The 22,131-nt window shown below is 35.8% G+C and overlaps 3 protein-coding genes across 6 annotated transcripts; all 3 read right to left on the bottom strand.

Moving 5' to 3' along the window:
* Nucleotides 1–144: 144 nt before the first annotated feature.
* LOC120253051 (peptidyl-prolyl cis-trans isomerase CYP57) lies at nt 145–5,704 on the bottom strand. Of its 2 annotated transcripts, none has more exons than XM_039261303.1 (11): nt 5,389–5,704; nt 5,089–5,267; nt 4,916–5,014; nt 4,368–4,477; nt 4,124–4,274; nt 2,967–3,219; nt 2,625–2,664; nt 1,321–1,516; nt 1,038–1,187; nt 753–938; nt 145–377 (listed from the first exon to the last, which is right to left on the bottom strand). In XM_039261303.1, exons 1-10 carry the CDS (start codon nt 5,606–5,608, stop codon nt 798–800), a joined length of 1,539 nt encoding a protein of 512 aa, XP_039117237.1. In that variant the 5' UTR covers nt 5,609–5,704; the 3' UTR covers nt 145–377; nt 753–797. The 2 variants fall into 2 exon arrangements, with proteins under 2 accessions (XP_039117237.1, XP_039117238.1); XM_039261304.1 differs by having other exon boundaries at nt 770–938; nt 5,389–5,703.
* A 5,360-nt stretch (nt 5,705–11,064) lies between these two features.
* On the bottom strand, nt 11,065–13,886 carry LOC120253096. 3 transcript variants are annotated; one of them, XM_039261370.1, is made up of 5 exons: nt 13,765–13,886; nt 13,055–13,106; nt 12,857–12,976; nt 12,721–12,776; nt 11,065–11,299 (listed from the first exon to the last, which is right to left on the bottom strand). In XM_039261370.1, the coding sequence occupies exons 1-5, from the start codon at nt 13,834–13,836 to the stop codon at nt 11,120–11,122; spliced, it is 480 nt and encodes a 159-aa protein (XP_039117304.1). In that variant the 5' UTR covers nt 13,837–13,886; the 3' UTR covers nt 11,065–11,119. The 3 variants fall into 3 exon arrangements, with proteins under 3 accessions (XP_039117304.1, XP_039117303.1, XP_039117305.1); XM_039261369.1 differs by having other exon boundaries at nt 12,857–13,106; nt 13,765–13,884; XM_039261371.1 differs by having other exon boundaries at nt 12,857–13,161; nt 13,765–13,842.
* Nucleotides 13,887–18,304: 4,418 nt separating this feature from the next.
* On the bottom strand, nt 18,305–20,232 carry LOC120253095 (protein ALP1-like). Its single transcript, XM_039261368.1, has one exon. The coding sequence runs from the start codon at nt 20,132–20,134 to the stop codon at nt 18,611–18,613; it is 1,524 nt and encodes a 507-aa protein (XP_039117302.1). The 5' UTR covers nt 20,135–20,232; the 3' UTR covers nt 18,305–18,610.
* Nucleotides 20,233–22,131: the final 1,899 nt, after the last annotated feature.

Genomic DNA, 22,131 nt, shown 5'->3' with positions numbered 1-22,131 from the left:
TTGAACCTTTTTTTCTTTTCTTTTTTTTTCCTTTTCTTTTCCCCCTCTCAATGTTTAACATCTTTGAATGATATATAAGAGCAGAGATGAATTGTTTGGGATGAAAGGAGTTTGATATGCATAGAATAAAGGGACATTGTAGCCTAAAAGTAAAGAGCTTAAACAAGCCAGAAACATGAAACATACCAGGGATGTACATATACACTAATATAACCAAAAGCGTTTCTTGCAATATAATCTCATTAAACTGGTTATGATATATGAGGCCTTGGCGTAAACCGCAACTTATGGTACATGGTCATTATACAATTGGCAGATGTGAGATCTTTCCCCAGCGTTTGATGAACAGATATAATTAATGAGTCCATCTTCATCATCTGCCAAAAATTGAAAAACACAATGTTAACAGTAAATCATTAAGTACTGAATAACAAGAATATTAGAACAAACAGCAGCATAATCAAAGGGAAGGACAAGAAAAATTTCTAGTCAAATTTGTTCAAGCATGATCAAATGACAAAACTTTTTTTTTTTCCTGATTTTGGAAAAGAGAGTAATCATCTAATTATTTGTTTATTATTATTGACAGATTAAAGTAATCAAAACCGGCAAAGACTAGTTGATGGGAAAATAACAGCTTGAAACTAAGAACCAGGAATTAATGGTATTCAAATCTCACATAGAGCCCACAAAGTCCAACCCTCTAGTTTAGTGAAAATTATGAGTAGATGAGTGTGCTTGCTTCCACTAACCAATAATTCATAGTTACCATGGATCTATGACATTGAAGTGAACCATCAGGTAAGAGACTTTCCAGCCCATTCACGTTCCCGACGCTTAAGCTTTGCTTGCATTCTATTGAACTTTTCTTTCCCCTTCTCTAAAAGAGGATCGAGCACAACATATTCGTTTGGATCATCTTTCCGGGCCATACCATCCTGAAACATGACCATCAGAATGTAGCATCATGGCAGAAGAGAAAGAGCAATGGCAATGGGCATCTAAGAAAGGAACCGGTGAACAATAGTAACACACACCTTTTCAGAAGAATCAGGAATGAACTTCAACTGATTTGTCATCCACCCTGGCTCATTATCCTCATCAGTCTCCATGGAATTTTTACTGCTACCAGGTACAGATAGCTTTGTACTTAAGGTCTTGCTAAACTTATCCAGCCTTGCTAGCGTCTGTAATAAATAGATCAGCAGAGTAATTTATCAAGTAAAATAAATGTTGTTTCTGATTTCTTAAGAGATTTAATTTCCCGGAAGATGACAAATGTTTCTCAAGTAATATGAAAACAAATTTCACAAAACTTACATCTTCCTCACGGCCATGGAGTCTACGTTTCTTCTGTTTCTGCATCTGTCTTTCTTGCTCCGCATGGTTCAATAGTTGCAAGTCAGCATCTGCTTTCGCCAGCTGCTCAGATATAGCTTCAGAACCTATACCTTTCTTCTTCATAGACAGTTTTTCGATCTTCAATTTCCGTCGCTCATCCTCTTCAGTGTCTCTCCTGAAGCGCAACAGTTGAAGCATGTTTAGAATGGAGTTCAAAATAAAGTTTGCAATTTTAAAGCGGAGTAACTTCCAAATAAATAAAAAGGACTTTCAAGTGGTGTTCACCCACAACCTACAATGTTTGCAAAATCACATAACAAAAAATTGTGGTGCAAACCATCTACAAATTATATTGCAAGAATGCTTAAGAGAAAAATAAGTTTATCCTTATGAATCAGGGAATAGGAGCTATTCCACAGACAAACTCAGAGATCAAAACATTATCTCAAGAAAAAGGTTAATATGAAAGATTCTACCAAGTGAAAACTGTTTAACCAAGAGTTGAAAACAGAAGATCAAAAAGTAGCTATCTAAATACATGACTTCACCAATTTCAAATGGCTGTCAACTACAAGGAACCTAAGAGTTAATCAATATAGTAAACTGGTAAATCCAAGTGGTGTTTACCATGGGGCATCTCATCTGAGGCTCTAAAACCTTGAGATTCACTGTCATTTAACAACCTTTACAGTGATGCGGTTGACAGTATCTGTCAGATTAGCATTTTTGACTTAGAGTCCTAAACAGTAAGGGGAAGAAGTTCGGGAAAGAGAATTTGTAGCTGGTCCAACATCCAAAAGGAGCAAATCACCATTAGCTAGCACCCAACAAAGCTTTGAAGTGATCACGGAAGTAGAAGATATATTCCGTACTTTTAATGCGACAAAACATTACAAGCAAGCAGTACAAAGCCAAAATGAAATGCAATGAAGGCATAATTTATTAGTGAGAGGCAATACTCCACATATCACTTTACATCATCCAGTCTACAAATTCAAATTTAACAGATAATAATGCATTATATGCACATATAAGACCACCATAACTGTATTAACTTAAAATAATGGCAATATACAAGAGACAAAGCTACACATATATTAAAAAATAACTGTGTATTTACGAGGCATTCTTGGAACTTTGACAGCAACAAATTTTCACACCATTACTGGTCTGAGTGCCTCAGAACAATCTTATTTAATATGAAACATGCAATTAGTTAAAAGATAAGATTAATAAATTCAATATCTCATCAAAAGCATTTGTATCAGGATTGGAATGAATACCTTGGAGGAGAATTTTGACGCTCCTTCTGTCCAGATTTACCTGCAATAACATTCAAATCACATAAATCAGTAAAGACACAACACGTAAAAGCAAATGAATAAATAAACAGATAATTAAAAAAGAAGAAAGGGGGTTTCAAATTTTGCCAATATATATAAGATGTTTTTCACCACTATGGAGCATCAGTGAATGCCACAAGGGCAAACAGCGGCCACAAAAGACAAGCTTACACCAAATTTAAAGAAAAACAAAATGCATTCTTTTTCCATAAAGAAAGATCTTATCACTGGCATGTGATATATCTTGTAATTTGGAACAAGATCTGCTGTGATATGCCTTACCAGTGGCTGACTTTTCACGAGTGCTGATATCCCCCAACTCCCTCCGCCTTCTCAAGATTTGCATACGCATGTGTGCATCAAACTTAGCCTCATCGCCATCATCATCATCATCATCATCATCATCATCGCCACTATAATCATAAGTATCAGGAGCATTAATTCCTTCAGCTTTATTCGAGTCACCTTTCCTTGAGTTCAAGGCCTCCCTGACAGATAATTGAATATCCTTTTTCCTTTCAACTTCTGCAGGATTCTGTATGACAAATGAATTTTCACCACATACGTATTGAATTATGTGCTGGCTCAAAATATAAATCAAACACAGCTTTGACAGTATAATAATGTGCAGAATTTAAAAACATTTCTATGCAAGCCAAACTTTACATTCAACCTCCTGCACAGAAAGTGGTCTAAAATGGGACTAGATGATCATGAAATCCTTAAAACTTAACAGTCCATTATTTTCTTATTAATAAAGAAACATCCCATACCTAAACGTGTACGAATAAAAGCTCTACAACCAGACAGAATAGCAAACAAAATGCAAGTAGTTTGTAGTAGGTAATTTTGACAGAACAAATTTTAGACAAGCGCCAGTCCGATAGGAAGTCTCTTAACCTGATAATAAAAACAAATGTCTGTTATCACCATAAAGACCATTTATAGGGTATGTTCATGCGTAAGGAGAATGTGGAATATATGACAATTTAAAGGATGAGTTCAAACAGGAAAGTGGATAGTGAATCGCCTCTCTGTCCTCTTGAAATGTGATATCAACCCTCATGAGATCATAGACGGTGAATGCTTGTCAAAAAAGGCATATCATAAGATATCATAGGAGGGGCATGGAATTGGTGAACTTTCTGTCCTCTGACAAGATAATAGGTTTATATATGAGGACCTCTCCTATTTTGAATGTGAAATGAATACCAATGATAGCCCTGTTGTCAATGTTCCAAAACTCTCATAATGTGAACTAGTGTAAGGCTTAAACACATGCATCAGAAAGGTTTCTGTTGTCAATGTTCCAAAACTCTCATAATGTGAGCTAGTGTAAGGCTTAAACGCATGCATCAGAAAGGTATCAAGTTTCAACAATAACATATAAGGTTCATGTGAACTCAAATAAAATGTTAATGGTGAGTTAGGTAAGTAACTAGAACTGGTTCATCTCTCTTCACTTCTTCCTTGACAAAATGGGGATCATCTAAGACATCATGAATACTTTTAATCTTCTCCTTGCCAGCTGCCTCCACCTCTTTTTCTTCCTCTTCTACTTCTTCTCCAAAAGATAGCACATTTAGCTTCCTAAATAAAAAAGCTAGCTATGTTAAGGTTGCGTGCAACAATGCTATATGAATAAGAAGAAAGAAAAATGCACTTGAAGCAAAATACACTCACTTTTCAGCCTTCTTCCTCAAAGCTTTTCCCCCATCATCAGTTTTTATATGTGAGAGAGGCTTCTCAGAGACTTTCCTTGGGATAATATCATCAAAAGGGTTCCACAATACCTGAGCAAAACATATAATTTAGATAACCATTTACAAGATGATTGAATACTAACACATGATTATAGGCATCATAGGTGTCTAGGTCTTATCATGTAGAGTGGCTGGAATGATCAAAGATACACTTCTTTTTTCCAAGCATAAATCACTTTTTACTCAAAAATCATATTCTCATACCTCGTGCTTCAAAGTGAAGAGCAAACAACTTTATGACTCTCTAGGACAGAAAGGCCAAATACACATTGCTAATCCTATTTCCTAATATAATTCATTGCCTAAGGACCACAGTGCAGGTTCTGAGGTTGTTACACAAGGCTGCCTCTGAATTTTGCATTGTTTTCAATGGAGTTAATCACATTCTCCTCCGACTAAGCATCTAAAATTTTGTAGGCAATTGAACCCGATGCCCTAAGTGAAGATGCAATAAAAACAGGAGGCTACCTCAACAGAGAGTATAATTGGGGGATCCAATGGCCGATCATCCTTATCCACCTCCACCTCGCCCAGCCTCAGAAGGTTATATATGGAATCCCCAGTGACCTACAAAAGTCAAAGCAAGCAAGCTTCAAACAGCTTATTCATGTCACCAATACCAAAACCAGCAAAAGTGTCACCTTGCCAAATATGGTGTTCTTCTTATCAAGCCAATCACACCGATCCAAAGATATAAAGAACTGGCTTCCGTTCGAGTGCGGCGAACCAGCATTAGCACAAGCAACCAAGCCTCTATGATTGAATCTCAATCGCGTATGGAATTCATCAGCAAATGCACCGCCGTATATACTCTCTCCACCTACAATCAATATTATAACCAATTACATTCAATCAAAAGTCTCAACCTTGAACACAAACCCTAGCAGACATCAATGCTCCGGCCAACAACAACCACAAGACATGGAAGGAGGATTGGTTACCGGTGCCGGAGCCGGTGGGATCACCGCCCTGGATGAGGAACGACTTGATGACGCGATGGAAGATGGTGCGGTCGTAGTAGCCCTCGAGGCAGAGCTGGACGAAGTTGCGGACGGCTTTGGGAGCTTCTTTGGGCCAAAGCTCGATGTCGACAGGCCCCATCGTCGTCTTGAGCACCACCTTCCCCTTCGTCGGCGGCTCCAAGGTGTACACCGTCGACATGGTCGAAGCTCACGAGAACTCCGGCAAACGACGGCGATCCCTCACCTTCTCTTCTTCGTCTCGTCTTGGCTTCGCTGCCGAATCGGCGTTAGTTTCATCTTGGGCTTATCTTTGTTTGGTTCATTGGGCCCAAAAACTAAGCCCAACTGGTTGGATTTTCTATCATTGGGCTTGTTAATAAACTTGAGTTGTTATTAAATATAATAAATATTTGAAATTAAAATGAGGTTTGATATTTTTCTTATATATATTGCATAGATTTTATTATTATTATTATTATTATTATTATTATTATTATTTGTCTAAAATGAGACGACTCAATGTTAAAAACTATAAACTAAATAATAATAATAATAATAATAATGTTCGAATAAAATGTATAAGATTCAGATACCATAAGTCTCTTACAGGCTTACAGCATCATATTGAACTACCTGAAAAAATTATAATGTGTATATGCAAATTACAATGAGAGATTTGCTTTAGATATGTTTGAGATTTCCCTTCACATTCCACTTTTGCATCTTATGGTGTTACGACAACTAAGGTTCGAAGAAACTTACTTATCAATGAAGCAGATAACACAGGTGTCTTTCCCGACAAAACATGCAGTCTATCAAAACCATAAGAAGCTCAACAAATGAAATTCACATACCTTGTTGAATTTGGACCAGATCGTTTCAGATTGGCTTGGCTGATGAAAAGAGATCCAACTTCAAATGCAGAAAAATCTATGAATAGCGGGTAATAATCTTGTATGGGTACTAAACTATACCCAAATTTCAAAACGGATACCGCATTTCAATTTGTTTTTTTTCGGATACTACACTTTAATTTCTGTTCAGCGGGAGGATACCCGCGCGTTTCCGATGAGAATAAGTTGACGTGGACACCGGATTAATGACGTGGCGAGTGTTTTGACAGGTCAACTGCTGACGTGTACCACTAGTTAATATTTTTTTAATACACATCACCAAACATAAGCCACGTCATTGGAAAACCTAACCACGTCATCATCGTCCCTCTTCTTTCGAGCTGTTGCAGCTTCTACTGTTGCTCTTCTCCTTTGTCTTCTTCTTCTTCTTGTGCTGCTCTTCTTCTTCTTCTTCATCTTAAAGTCCAAACTATTAAATGCACTTGATTTTTAGTAACTTACAAAAACCCTCACATCATTCCCTGAAGCATTATTCCCTAAAGCAGATGACTGTCCTACTTTATCTTTATCCCCCTGAAACATAATCAAATATGTTTAATTATGTAATGCAAATGAAAAACCAATTACATCTGAAATTAATTCTGTCAACAGGTTAAGATGAAGAAGGACAGGACAAGAAGAAGAAGAAGGAGAAGAGCAAGAAGAAGAAGAGCAGCACAAGAAGAAGAAGACAAAGGAGAAGAGCAACAGTAGAAGCTGCAACAGCTCGGAAAAAGAAGGATGACGATGACGTGGCTAGGTTTTTCAATGATGTGGCTTATGTTTGGTGATGTGTATTAAAAAAAATATTAATTGGTGGTACACGTCAGCAGATGATCTGTCAAAACACTCGCCACGTCATTAATCCGGCGTCCACGTCAACTTATTCTCATCGGAAACGCGCGGGTATCCTCCCGCTGAACAGAAATTAAAGTGTAGTATTCGAAAAGAAACAAATTGAAATGCGGTATCCGTTTTGAAATATGGGTATAGTTTAGTACCCCAAACAAGATTATTACCCTATGAATAGCAGAAAAGAATGGAAACTTGATATATTACACAGACAAGCAAAGTTTGCTCCTGTGATAGCAGAAAAAATAACAGCAGGTTCATCAATACAAGATTCACATGTCCTGCTCAATTCTAGATCAACTAATTATATTGATTGCTTGCAATATTGCAACTGAGAAACTATAGAGCACTAGGAAAAATTTTCAAAGGGACAAAGAAAGCTTCATTAATGAGAAGATTAGAATAATTACTCATAATCCAGATTATTAGAATCACCAAACAATTGATTGTGACAAAGCGTCAGCTTGTTGAAGAGAGCACAGGCACATCATAATTGTCAGATTCATCACCATCACAATCATTAAAAAAATTTTCAAGTAATAAAAGTCGGATAAGAGCCAAATACTGGAGGTCAACCACTGTATGCTCCATTGATAAACAGAAAGTAGGAGACTTTCACTCATTCAGTCAGTTCATAGGTGCATAATAATGAAAGTTCATAATAATCAATGATAAAACAGGAATCAAATGTTGTGAGCCTCTTTTATTTACTGACCGTTCAATAACGAACACAAAAGAAAAAGTCATAGTTAGTTCACATCACTGCATAAAACAATGAAAGCAAAGCAAAAACAGATAAAACTACTTTCCTGTACAACAAGCAGCTATCTTAAGAATAAACTTTAGTTTAGACTTTCCATTGCTCTTGAGCAAGCAACCCCTACGGAAAGATCATCTGTTAGAAGTGGCATTAGAAATTCCAAAAGTATGAACTCACTTCATATAATCCAAGAATCTATGTACTTGAGCAGACAACTTCAAGCAATCAGTTGGAATTCCACAACAGTTGAAGATACTGATATATCATGTGCGAAACATCCTGTACAGGAATGACAACTTTGTATACAGTTTGAAACTTTGAAACAAAAACGGAACACAGCCATACATTCTGGAGGACTGCACTTAACGCATGCTATCATGAAATGACAAAACAGATTGAAAATAGATTAGTATGTTATTACGGCAAACCTTGACTTGGACATAAAGCCATATCAGAAAGTTCAGCACAATCAAATAATTAACCAAAAAGAAATCATCAACCTAACTGCAATTTCAACAGAAAATTTCAAAGCATGTATAGTCGTTTAAGAACTTTTTCATGACTAAATTAGCTATCATTGTCGTACTATCCATAACTTGCTGAATTAGCAAAAGAAAACAGAGCAACAAATATTTACTGTCCTGAATTATGCATTAAAGAAATTAAGATAAATTACAAACCACTCTTCTAGAGAGTACAAAGAAAATCTAGCTTTGCATCAAAAGACACGAACAGCATGGCCTATTGTTCAACGATAGCTCAAAAAATATCAACCCTCAATTGATTTAGGACATCCGCCACATAGCCATCCTGTTTTTATGGTCTGTATGTATCCTATTTCTGTACTCATTCTGTATTCTTCTTCATCCTATTGTCTGATTAAGCTGTCCAATACAAGTGTCAGATGACTAGATTCTACTGTTTGAAATAACAATGAAACATGATGCATAAACCAATACACCATAAGACAACTGATATGTTTGTATCCAACAGCACAGGGCAAATCAGAAACCTACTCACATCAAGCTGCATGTTAGTCTCTCACTAGTCCTAATGATGTAAAAGCATCCTAACATCAACTACCAATGCCCATATATATGGCTTGAAAATATTATATATATATATATATCATCTAGTCAGCATAGGACCAAAATTTCCAACATAGGATGCTCATGAAGAAGAGAATCGATTATAATATTAGTCTAGAACTGAAAGACAAATGGAATGAAAAGCCAGAAAATAAAACAAATTACCAACAGTGTAGTCATATTCACTTCCTTGTGTGTGTCATACATATGAAGATAACCTTTAAAAGAAATAGAGCCACATCAAACTCGGGCAGATACGAACTAAAGATGTCAAAGCATAACACGAGGGATTCAGGTACAAGAAACAACCTTAAACCCTCCTGCCTCCTCTGCAGGAGTCTGTTGTGTATTAGTTCTTCTAAATTATGATAAATATTGATAGACAGTCCAATGCATATAAGATTCCCGCCAGCAATGCTCGGATGGAAATATATATATATTTAAATGTCAAACACCACAGCTGAAGAGAATTTTCTCACCTCAAACTCATGGTATGCAAATTGCCCTCAGGCAACTTGGCTGCAAAATCTTATCATTATATATATAATTTACTAAGTTCAAGAAAGAAGTTCAGTCAAATGAATATCCAAATGCAAACATCTTGGTCCATTGTTAATGGCCTTTAAGTATTCTTTTGTTATCAGAGACTCAAATCTTCTAAATTCAAGGTTAGGCAGCAAACAACAGTACATATCAAAGTCCCATAAAGAGACCGCACAGTGTATAATATTTGACTTCATGGCCATAAAGTTTGAGATAAGGCAGCCTTTAGCTGAAAGGAGATAAATAAATAACATTAAAGTGGCACAGTCCATTCAAGACATCAGCAACCTGGCAATTCAGTTGAAGAACACTTCAGCATTTACAGGCACCATGTCCTCTTCTAAGAAAACAAACCATGAGCTCAAAAGAATCACGTATCCCTCCGTACAATATTCGATATTTCAGCTTCGATTAAAAACAAACAAACAAACAAACAAACGCTCAAATTGACTTTAAGCACAAAGAAGACATGAGGAAAACCTGGTGAATTCCATTCAATCAGGACATCATTATCAGCCTTATTTCACAGATCAGGAAAGCAATGAAAACTGAGATTCTGTCTCAAAAGGGTTCTTGGCATACCAACATCTGCAAAATCATACTGCTGAAACAGCATTTCCACAACCTTTTTCAAGCATCACCAATCAACTAGAACTGAACAAGAAGAAGGCATTGAAAGCTGGCTATTCATTTAGTGTGGACCTCAACCCATTTGCATCCTCAGCCTATTCATCATCCTTAAGGCATGGCCTTAGCTTGGAGGCTCCAACCTTTGTCACAACCAATTTTAGGTGAAAGGTTTTTGTAAGTGCCTTCCAATAAGAGAGGAAGAATGTGGTGCCGGGGTGATGGTGGCCAAGGTCTAGCACTTGTTGCTACCTAGCATTCTTGTTGTTGGAGCTCTACGCACCAACGAGTAAATGAACCGCTGCACTCATGCTATTTTTTTTAAAAGAAGTCTTTGTTGGTTCTATTTGTATTCTTGATAGTGATTTCCATTTATTTATCTAAACTTCAAAGAATTGTGTGTATTTCTGATGTATTATTCTGGTTTTGTAATGGACTTCATGTTTTATCGATTTCAATCCATGATGTGATTCTGAACTTACTTACAAGTGCTACTTCATAATATTGTTCATGATTCTTAGCTGTTCTATTATCACAGATTTGTCTATATTATGCATGATTTCATACTCAATTTCTCATTCTTATTAATTTTGATTGTATGATACTTAAGATGGGAACTTTATTTCAAACACTAATTGTTACTTCTACCAATTCATGTTGCAATTCAGAGACGTGCAAATTTTCATTTGACTATATATCTAGCCAATCAAACAGAAATTCAATTCATTTACACGACATAAATTTAAAAATAATAACCTCTTGATGGTTACGAAAGATGTTGCGAGGTCATGTCAACTCTGCAAAATAAATCTGATTTTTTTTACAGAGAGAGAAATTCTTCCTATTCATCATTCACCATCATAAAAATTTTTGCTAGATGGAGCAAAAATGCTGTGAGCTGCAAAAAGTAATTTCATATTTGACTAAGGGAAAAAAAAAATCTGAACTTACATGGCTGAACTTACAAATGATATTAACTCAGGTAGCTTTTCAAGAAAAACAGTAAGTGTTCCTCCAAGAAGAAAGATAAAGGCAAAAGCAAGTAGTATCCTTCCAAAATATTCGCAATTTCCGCGGATACTTGATTCTGCAATAGGCTTCTCGGCAGATTGAATTTCAGAAGGATTCTGCATTTTGATTACATAATAATACTTTGTCAACATATATTTGGCAAAAATGTTAGTATTCTATTTTATTTTTTTAATATTCAGGAAAGAAGAGATAAAATAGAAGGAAACAATACCGCACAAGGAAAAACACACAATGGCTTAGATACTGAAAATAGGTTAAATTACTCGATTTCACTTCAGAAAAGGGATTGTAAATTGAAAGATGACTAGCTGTTCATCAGACGGTTCTAGAGTATTAAAAACTTCAACTTAATTGAATTCTCTTGACTAGATAAGTTATATAGTCTTAAAAGAGTTGAGGAGATTACATGAATCTATAACTCAATATCAATTGGAACATGAAATTGCTAACCTCGATGGACAATGACTCATCTCCTACAAGAGAAATAAAGGTTAAGATATTGTTGCTCTAATTGCTTTTTCATCTTGCCGGTGCACAAATTTCCATTTTTAAAGTTCATGGCCTAAACAATCCTGGCTTTCATCAAGTAAACAAGGACACTGAATAGCTTACCAAGATGTGAATCAATCCACATGCCAATGATCTATCCCATCAGTGTATATGCCACTAGCTCTATGCTGAACTATGTTCATTTGTTTGATGAATTCCATGTGAACCTCAAACATTCTCATATTTCCATCTCTCAGGCTGTGACAAAGATTCTTTTCTAGGTTTCAGTGCAATTTGTGAATCTGGGTATCCTAATACTTGTGCTTCTCAACAAATGTTTATGTAGATGGCATGAAAGGTTGAAAAATTATCAGTTAGTATCAACTGCTTTTTGATGTCTATCACAAGCATCAATACAAGTTATAGTTTGGAATATTGGAAAAACAACCGTTACAAAGAGGAAATATCTTCAAGGGAGTTAGGCAAGAGACACACAAACACAAAATTCAACAGTGTATGCATAAAGTTATACACCAGTGCTTTCATTGATCAACTATGAAGCATTATAGTGGTTCACCTCTTAAAATTGTCATAGTATACAAATAAAAAAAAATGTCTTTTACCAATGATTTGTATATGTACTTCATTAGAGTGAGGTATGGAAGCATAAGGATTTGCCAGAAATATACAAAAAGTTTCCATGATCTAGAATTATTCTTTTGCGATTACTGCAAAATCATTTCTTATTTGCAAAAAATGTGAATTCCTGATAGCCATATTCTCATATTCAGAAAATTCAAGCAGAAGCACCAAAACACCTAACACCTACCTTTCTTCTCACTTATTTTTAAAAAATTAAAATCAATATATCTTGAAGAATCAAAGGTTGCAAATATTTTTAAACAGTACGCACCCTACATTTCTAAAAGAGAAATCTTTACCTGAACTGCTGCCATATCATGTAAAAATAACTAATATATAGTAAATATACAGTTTCTCAAAGCTTAGAAACAAGCAAGCCACTTACAATTGTGCTGGTTCTCTGCCTCATTGCCGACTTCAACCCTCTCATTTCTTCAAATCCTGATTGGATTAAGACAAGAAATTCTTATAAAGCCCAAATTATAATCAAGAAAAAGCTTGAGAGACATGACTGAGTTTACCTTTTCTATGCATGCTATGCATGCCTTCATCAATAACCGTTTGTAACCTCCAACCCTTGCCATAGTTGACAAGAACTGCATTTGGACCGAAGCAAACAGGTTCTTCGCCATCTTTGACAGCTTCAATATGCAAAGCGTGTGGATTCCCAGGTTCAAATTTACGGTTGATCAAAAATATTGCAAACCCAGATTCTGTACCAGCAGCAAAACGCCTCATTTTGCCAGAGCTCTTGCACAAAACCTCGAGAAACTGCTCCCAGAAGAAATAGAATTACATTTATTACTTCAAGCATCGATGTCAAACTCTGAAAGCATAGTGTGAGAAGCAAAATTGATTTCATTTACAATAATAATAATATTAACAACAACAACAACAACAACAACAATAAAATCACATAAACTGATGAGCTATATGAATCACATAACATATCATCTTCGTTAAATAACAAAATGAGCAAGAAACAGTCAAAACAAATTATCACAAGAATCAGATAGTGAAGATAATCTCCTCTAGGTTTTAAATTAAGGCAGAAATACACAATAAAACAAAAGTTCAGAATCACAAGCAAACATTCAGTACTTTCCAAAATATAAGAAAACAAAAGTTATTCAGAAAGAATAGTAAAATTGCATCCAAATCACAAAACTAACCATAAATCCAAAATATCCACTCAAAAAATCTGAAAAAAAAAATCCCTTTTAGATACACCAATAGCAACAGAAAAGCAACAATTTTGATGACAATAATAGAAAAACCAAGTGCAAAACAGCAACTCAAAGCAAGAACCATCCAGATTCATCACGAATTCATAACTTAGAAACAACAAACAAGTTATTTAAAGGAATTGCACTTGAAAATTACACCAAAAGATATCTCAAAGAAAGAATGAGAGAGGGTTAGGGATTACAGATGGCTGAGAAGGTTCAGGGCCTTCAGGCTCTCCATCGAACTTCTTCTTCTCCTCCATCTCGTCATCCATTGAACTCCTGTTCCTTTGTTGCTACTTCCATTGGCTATTGGTAGAGACATCTTTCTCCTTCCTTTCTTCGCATCCGAATCCGATTTGGAGATTTCGGGTCGGATTCGGATCTTTTCGTTCTGTGGATCCGATAACTCGGTTGCAAAAATCCACTGCGCTTATTGTTAAAAATAAATTGGCCATTATTTACCACATGAACCCTTAAAATTATAGAAATTACTTCTTATGCACTCCTTCCCAAACAGACCCCAAGAAAACTTATTATTAGTTTACATAATTTGAGCATATAATAAGTAAAAGAAAAAAAATTTTAATGCCCCTCTAATTATCTATTTGAAGTTAAAAAAAAATTGATTGTTTTACTTTTATCAACCAGTTATACATTTGATAAAAATTGTATTTTGTTATTAAAATAGGGAAAATAATTATAAATTTAAATTCATGAAAGACTATGAAACCTTGATCCAATATTTTTTAAAATTTTTTTATCAGTATATTTTTACAAATTCACGTGATTATATGTATAAAATTCATTTTGTTCGCATATATACTCTCTACAAAATTTACATTGTTAAAGTATACTATTACTCACATAAATTGAATTTTGTTAGTAATTAATAAATAAATATAACATTTTAAATTAAAAGTTCATCTCCATCATATCATAGGAAAATATGGCATTTTCAAATTTATTTAAATTAATATTTTAAAAATATATAATTAAAGAAGAATTTTCCTTTACATGACTGTTAGTTTTAGTTTTAATCTTGAAGTTCGTTAACAGAGATTTGGATTACTGAATGGTTTTATCATGATTTTACTGAGATCTTTATGTTTTTTTTTAATATCATATTTTTATTAGAAATTGCGCCTGTATAGCAAGTCCATTCTGAAATTGTGGTGATTGTCATTTTTTTTTTTTTGGTTGCTTGATTTGGAACCCTAGTTGGTAAAGGTGAAAATTTTTAAACCTGATTGATTATGATGAGGTTTCTGATTTTTTTATTATAATTTTTGGTCCATTTTGTTTACCTTATTCCCTGTTCGGTTTAATATTTGATTTCTTCATCTTGGCAAGTATGATTAATGGACAGTTTTAATATACTTACGTGGAAAAAGTGATTATTATTATTTACTATTCTGATGGTCTACTTACTGTTCAAAGTTTGCACGTTTATTCATGAATGGAAATGGTTGAATATTTGAAATGGAACTCGATTTATGCTTTTGTGAAGAACTTGTGTTAATTTATCTTTTGATGAAAATTAAGGTTGCAAATCACTAGTCCGACTAAAGAAGGACCATAAGCCATGTGTATTTGTCCTGTAAGATAAATAGATCCAATTTCTGGGTCTTCCTAAATTTCTCATTCATTCAACTTCAAGCTTCGCAGTGGATTGTCAGTATATATATATAGAAATTAATTATCCACAAATCCAAAACGAAACCCAGAAAAATTTCACCTTTCATCTTTTTTTTTTTTAATAATGTTGCAGATTAAAAAAAATTAGGACAACAAAAGGTATCACTTGACTGAAAATCCAAAAAATCAACACAACCCCTAATGGAAACAACCTCCAGATCACAGCAAAGCAAGACCCACATCAATGATAACAAAAATAAATAGAAAAAACATCAAAAATCCAACAAACAAATCCAAAATTCACACTAATAAATATCAAATATGAACTCATAACAAAATCCAGATGATTAGAATCACCAAATTATAAAAGGGACAAAGAAAGCTACATTAATGAGAAGATTAGAATTAGTACTCATAATCCAGATGATTAGAATCACCAAACAATTGATTGTGACAAAGCGTCAGCTTGTTGAAGAGAGCACAGGCACATCAAAATTGTCAGATTCATCACCTAATCACAATCATTGAAAAATATTCAAGTAATAAAAGTCAGATAAGAGCCAAATATTGAAGTTCAACCACTGTATGCTCCATTGATAAACAGAAAGTAGGAGACTTTTACTCATTCAATCAGTTCATAGGTGCATAATAATGAAAGTTCATAATAATCAATGATAAAAACAGGAATCAAATGTTGTGAGCCTCCTTTATTTACTGACCGTTCAATAACGAACACAAAAGCAAAAGTCATAGTTAGTTCTCATCACTGCATAAAAAAATGAAAGCAAAGCAAAAACAGATAAAACTACTTTCCTGTACAACTAGCAGCTATCTTAAGAATAAACTTAGGCTTTAGACTTTCCATTGCTCTTGAACATGCAACCCCTACGGAAAGATCATCTGTTAGAAGTGGCATCAGAAATACCAAAAGTATGAACTCACTTTATATAATCCAAGAATCTATGTACTTGAGCAGCAGACAACTTCAAGCAATCAGTTGGAATTCAACAACAGTTGATGGTACTGATATATCATGTGCAAAACATCCTGTACAGCCGTACAGGAATGACAACTTTGTATACAGTTTGAAACAAAAACGGAACACAGCCATACATTCTGGAGGACAGCATTTAACGCATGCTATCATGAAATGACAAAACAGATTGAAAATAGATTAGTATGTTATTACGGCAACCTTGACTTGGACATAAAGCCATATCAGAAAGTTCAGCACAATCAAATAATTAACCAAAAAAGAAATCATCAACATAACTGCAATTTCAACAGAAAATTTCAAAGCATGTATAGTCGTATAAGAACTTTTTCATGACTAAATTAGCTATCATTGTCGTGCTATCCATAACTTGCTGAATTAATGCAAAAGAAAACAGAGCAACAAATATTTACTGTCCTGAATTATGCATTAAAGAAAATAAGATAAATTACAAACCACTCTTCTAGAGAGTACAAAGAAAATCTAGCTTTGCATCAAAAGACACGAATAGCATGGCCTATTGTTCAACAATAGCTCAAAAAATATCAACCCTCAATTGATTTAGGACATCCGTCACATAGCCATCCTGTTTTTATGGTCTGTATGTATCCTATTTCTGTACTCATTATGTATTCTTCTTCATCCTATTGTCTGATTAAGCTGTCCAATACAAGTGTCAGATGACTAGCTTCTACAGTTTGAAAATAACAATGAAACATGATGCATAAACCAATACACCATAAGACAACTGATGTGTTTGTATCCAACAGCACAGGGCAAATCAGAAACCTACTCACATCAAGCTGCATGTTAGTCCCTCAATTGTACTAAATGATGTAAAAGCATCCTAACATCAACTACCAATGCCCATATATATGTCTTGAAAATATTATATATATATATATCACCTTGTCAGCATAGGACCAAAATTTCCAACATAAGATGCTCATGGAGAAGAAAATCGATTATAATATTAGTCTAGAACTGAAAGACAAATGGAATGAAAAGCCAGAAAATAAAACAAATTACCAACAGTGTAGTGATATTCACTTCCTTGTGTGTGTCGTACATATGAAGATAAACTTTAAAAGAAATAGAGTCACATCAAACTCAGACAGATACGAACTAAAGTTGTCAAAGCATAACACGAGGGATTCAGGTACAAGAAACTACCCTAAACCCTCCTGCCTCCTCTGCAGGAGTCTGTTGTGTATTAGTTCTTCTAAATTATGATAAATATTGACAGACAGTCCAATGCATATAAGATTCCCGCCAGCAATGCTCGGATGGGAATATATATATATATATATATATATATTTAAATGTTAAACACCACAGCTGAAGAGAATTTTCTCACCTCAAACTCATGGTATGCAAATTGCCCTCAAGCAACTTGGCTGCAAAAGCTTATCATTATATATATAATTTACTAAGTTCAAGAAAGAAGTTCAGTCAAATGAATATCCAAATACAAACGTCTTGGTTCATTGTTAATGGCCTTTAAGTATTCTTTTGTTATCAGAGACTCAAATCTTCTAAATTCAAGGTTAGGCAGCAAACAACAGTACATATCAAAGTCCCATAAAGAGACCGCACAGTGTATAATATTTGACTTCATGGCCATAAAGTTTGAGATAAGGCAGCCTTTAGCTGAAAGGAGATAAATAAATAACATTAAAGTGGCACAGTCCATTCACGACATCAGCAACCTGGCAATTCAGTTGAAGAACACTTCAGCATTTACAGGCACCATGTCCTCTTCTAAGAAAACAAACCATGAGCTCAAAAGAATCACGTATCCCTCCATACAATATTCGATATTTCAGCTTCGATTAAAAACAAACAAACAAACAAACAAACGCTCAAATTGACTTTAAGCACAAAGAAGACATGAGGAAAACCTGGTGAATTCCACTCAATCAGGACATCATTATCAGCCTTATTTCACAGATCAGGAAAGCAATGAAAACTGAGATTCTGTCTCAAAAGGGTTCTTGGCATACCATCATCTGCAAAATCATACTGCTGAAACAGCATTTCCACAACCTTTTTCAAGCATCACCAATCAACTAGAACTGAACAAGAAGAAGGCATTGAAAGCAGGCTAACAGTTGGTGAAAAAATGCAAATAAGCTCGAAATTATATTAACTTATACATCTATGGGCAAACTAAAACAACAACAACAACAACAACAACAACAGAGGACTCCAACCCCACAAACTAAACTCTATGGATCAATCATTCTCCCATTCCTAACCGAATTTCAAACGCCTATAAGCCATCAGAAAGGCAAGTGATTATCCTAAACAGAGAAGCCCCCCCCAATCCAGCAAAAACAATCCATGTATCACTTATTCCCACCTGTTTGCAATAAACAAAAGAATCACCCCATCCCCAACATTCAGATAACTCTAATTCAAAGGAAATTAGTTCCCGCAAAGTCACGATGCAACAAATTATGTGCAATGTTATCTCTTGCTCGCATTGAACTCACCGATCGGAGACTGTTCTCAGGCACCATCTCATCATCCACCAGCTCAAACTTGAGTTCAGGCTCCATCTCCTCCTTCCGAATCTCGCAAATGTTGTGAAGGACGCAGCAAGCTCCGAGCACCACAGGTAAATCTTGTAGCTTGACTTCTGTCCTCTTTTGCAAGCACGTCCACCTGCCTTTCAGCCTCGCAAAGGCCTCCTTTCCCACCCTCTGCACCTCCCCGATCTTCTGATTGAATGTGTGTTGCGTCCAAGTTAGGTTCTGGTGTGTGTATGGGACGAGCACCCAGTCCATCAGTGGGTAACCAGAGCTGCCGACGACCCAGACGTTCTTCAGCATCCCGGACTCGGCACGCTGGAACAACGCCGATTTCTCGAGCACCTTGTCGTCGGGCATCGAGCCAGGCCACCCAATGCACACGTCGGTGAACACCCCATCAGGATCAACGACTCCCTGGACAGTGATCGAATACGAGGTCTTCTGGTTGCGTTCGGTGTGACGACGGTTGAAATAGGCGGCGACGCTGACCTTTGGAGCGATGATGGGGATGTGGGTCGTGTACATGGATCCCACGACATTGGGGATCCTAGAGATGTTCTCAAATCTCGATTTGATGGAGGAGCAGCTCTGCTCATCAGGCCATTGGAGGAATTTAGGCATGAGAACGGTCTTGATAGCTAAGCAAACCTCAAGAACAAGCTTATGGCAAGTGGATATCCCAAGCCCGAACCTCTTGGAAACGAGACGGAGAGGCTCACCGGTAGCAAGCCGCCAGATGCACACAGCGACGCGCTGACGAACAGGAATCGCAGCACGAAGCATGGTATCCTCTTTGGCAACGGCAGACCCAAGCTCATCACAGATCATATCAAACGTAGCCCTAGACATCCGAAACGCACGACGGAACTCAGCCTCGGGGAAATCAGGGTGATTACAGCGATCCCACCACGCCGTCGACCGGTCCTTGACCCAAAGCCTTCGCTGATGGTGCTGCGGCTGAGCACCAGAGGCAGCGCCATCAGCAACCGTGGCAGCAGCAGCAGAAGCAGCAAGACGAGCGCGCTTACTACGAAGAGTGTCCGATTGCTCGGCCTCATCAAAATGCTCCTCAACACGGTCAAAATAATCAAGAGTAGCGTTGAGACGAGACTGATGATTAGCCTGGAGAAGCGAGAGATCATGAAGAGAAGCATCATCAGCATGGCGACGCTCAGAAGCATCCTGATCATCAAGAGCGGCAAGAGAAGTGAGGATGTTAGCGATGGAACGCTTCTTGGAAGGATTAGCAGAGTCAAGCTTCTTCTTGGGCATGTCGGAAGGGGGAGAAGCAGGGAAAGAGGCAATAGCGTCCTGAAAGTAAGAGTAATAGAAGGAGAAATCGTCGTCGGCGGCGGCGACGGTGGTGGCGGTGGTGGCGGCGGCGGCGGTGGTGATGGGGTTTTTCATAAGTTTTGATAGAAAGCTTGGTTGAAAAGCAAAGGAAAAGAGTTGGTAAGAGTCAATGTGAACGAAAGAGAATTGGAGGATGGAATTTATATATATGTTTTGGAGGAGAGGAACGTGTGAACGCGGAGAATGAGAAGGTTCGAGGGAGGAGGGAGAAGAAGGAAGGAGAGAGGAGAGAATGACTGGTAGTCTAAGAACCGCGGATAACGCGGTTGAGGAAGGGGAGCAAAACGTGGGGGGTTTTGTGACTGAGTGGACTGGACGGTGATTGGATTGGATTGGTTTGGTTTAGAACTTTGGATTGGTGTGCCCTGAATGGTTTTGGAATCAATTTAGATTTGGAATCAGGCTGTTAGTTTCCGCGCGCCCGCGCCCGCTCCCGCGCGCGCGAGCGAGTATGAAGTATGCGTGGCACAGCGTGAGCGCGAGAGTATGCGCGTTTGTTACTTGTTTGTTGTTTTGATTGGATGCCAGCTCAGCCACACGCAGGTGGACTCCTCCGTCTTTGAGTATTCATATTTTGATTCCGGTGTAGTTTTTGTAAATGTTTGTCAATCACTGTATTGTATATGAAATTGACTCTCGTTCTTAGGGGTCGAGATTTTTCTTCTGATGCATGATTGAGACGTGATAATAAAAATGTGTATGATAATTTATTTATATTATTAAAAAAAAATTATTCAATATTTTGTTAGATATATATAAAATATTTTTTTTATTAAATTTACTGTATTTATTTAATATTTATATTGAATATATTATTACTAGTTCTAATATTGTTCAGTGATGATTAATTTATTTATACAGCTGTGAAAGATTATATAAATGTGATCGAATATATATACATATATATATTTATTTATTTTTATTTATTTTGTTAAAAAATATTTTAATATAAAAAATATATATATATATATATATGGAAGTCCAAATTCAGTCAAATAAACATAAAGCCTATTATATAATTGTTCATGTATGATATAACTAAGTCATAAACAAATATATTAGCCTAATCTACCAAACTTGAAGATGTGAAAAATTTACCAACTTTTAGTAGTCATTAAGAACCATATTTTCAGATACATGGTAACCAAATCAAACACAACTCTGATGACTAATAATAATAATAATAGCATAGTAAGAAGGCAATAGAAAGTCAACTTATAAGACCAAAGCTTGTTGCCAAACATATCATAAAAGTGGTCCATGTGTCATGCCTGACAAGATGAGTAGTTTGTTGACTATTCATACATAGAAACAATGTTTAAGGTCAATCAGTGTAGCTAACTGATCTGACTGTTTGCATGTTACTTATATATGAGAAACTAAAAACATTATATAACCTCCATTTTAAGGCTTCATTGACCATTTGATACTTGATAGAATGTTCCACTGTTTCAAAAGAGACAATCAGACAGCTAGACATGGAACACAAGCAACCGAGTGAATTCTTTGGAAAAGTGAAGGTCACCAAAAAAAAAACCAGGGGTCCATCTTGTGATAGAGCACTTTTATGATCATGACTTTTATTTTTGTATCATTTGAATCATGTACAAAGTTTATATAATTTTTATTATCATTCATGGTATAACTCCAATGTTTGTCCTCTTCTCTGTGTAAAAACTCCATGATAACAACTTTTGTATATATATATATATATATATATATATTTTTCTAATCTTTTGACCATCAATGGCGTTAGAGCCTATGGAGAGAGTTTAGGTATTTAACTAATCCAATGTTTCAACACAAATTTTCTACATTTACAAAGATTCAAATTCGAATCACTTATTAGAGTAATTTTAAAGTTTTATTACTTGGACTAATTTTTTATAGTGTTGAATTTTATTTTTTAATTTTTAAAAATATCATAAAAAGTTTAAAGAGATATGAAACTTGAAATATGAAAATTAGAATTATTTTTTTGTTGTTAGACTATGTTGGTGGTAATTTCAATACTATAACATCAAGTTTTGCTAATGTAAAAACGTAAAATT

The sequence above is a fragment of the Dioscorea cayenensis genome, chromosome 26, assembly GCF_009730915.1.
Source record: "Dioscorea cayenensis subsp. rotundata cultivar TDr96_F1 chromosome 26, TDr96_F1_v2_PseudoChromosome.rev07_lg8_w22 25.fasta, whole genome shotgun sequence".
Taxonomy (NCBI): domain Eukaryota; kingdom Viridiplantae; phylum Streptophyta; class Magnoliopsida; order Dioscoreales; family Dioscoreaceae; genus Dioscorea; species Dioscorea cayenensis.
The sequence above is the reverse complement of the archived record's forward strand: the minus strand, read 5'-3'. Positions and strand labels throughout refer to the sequence as shown.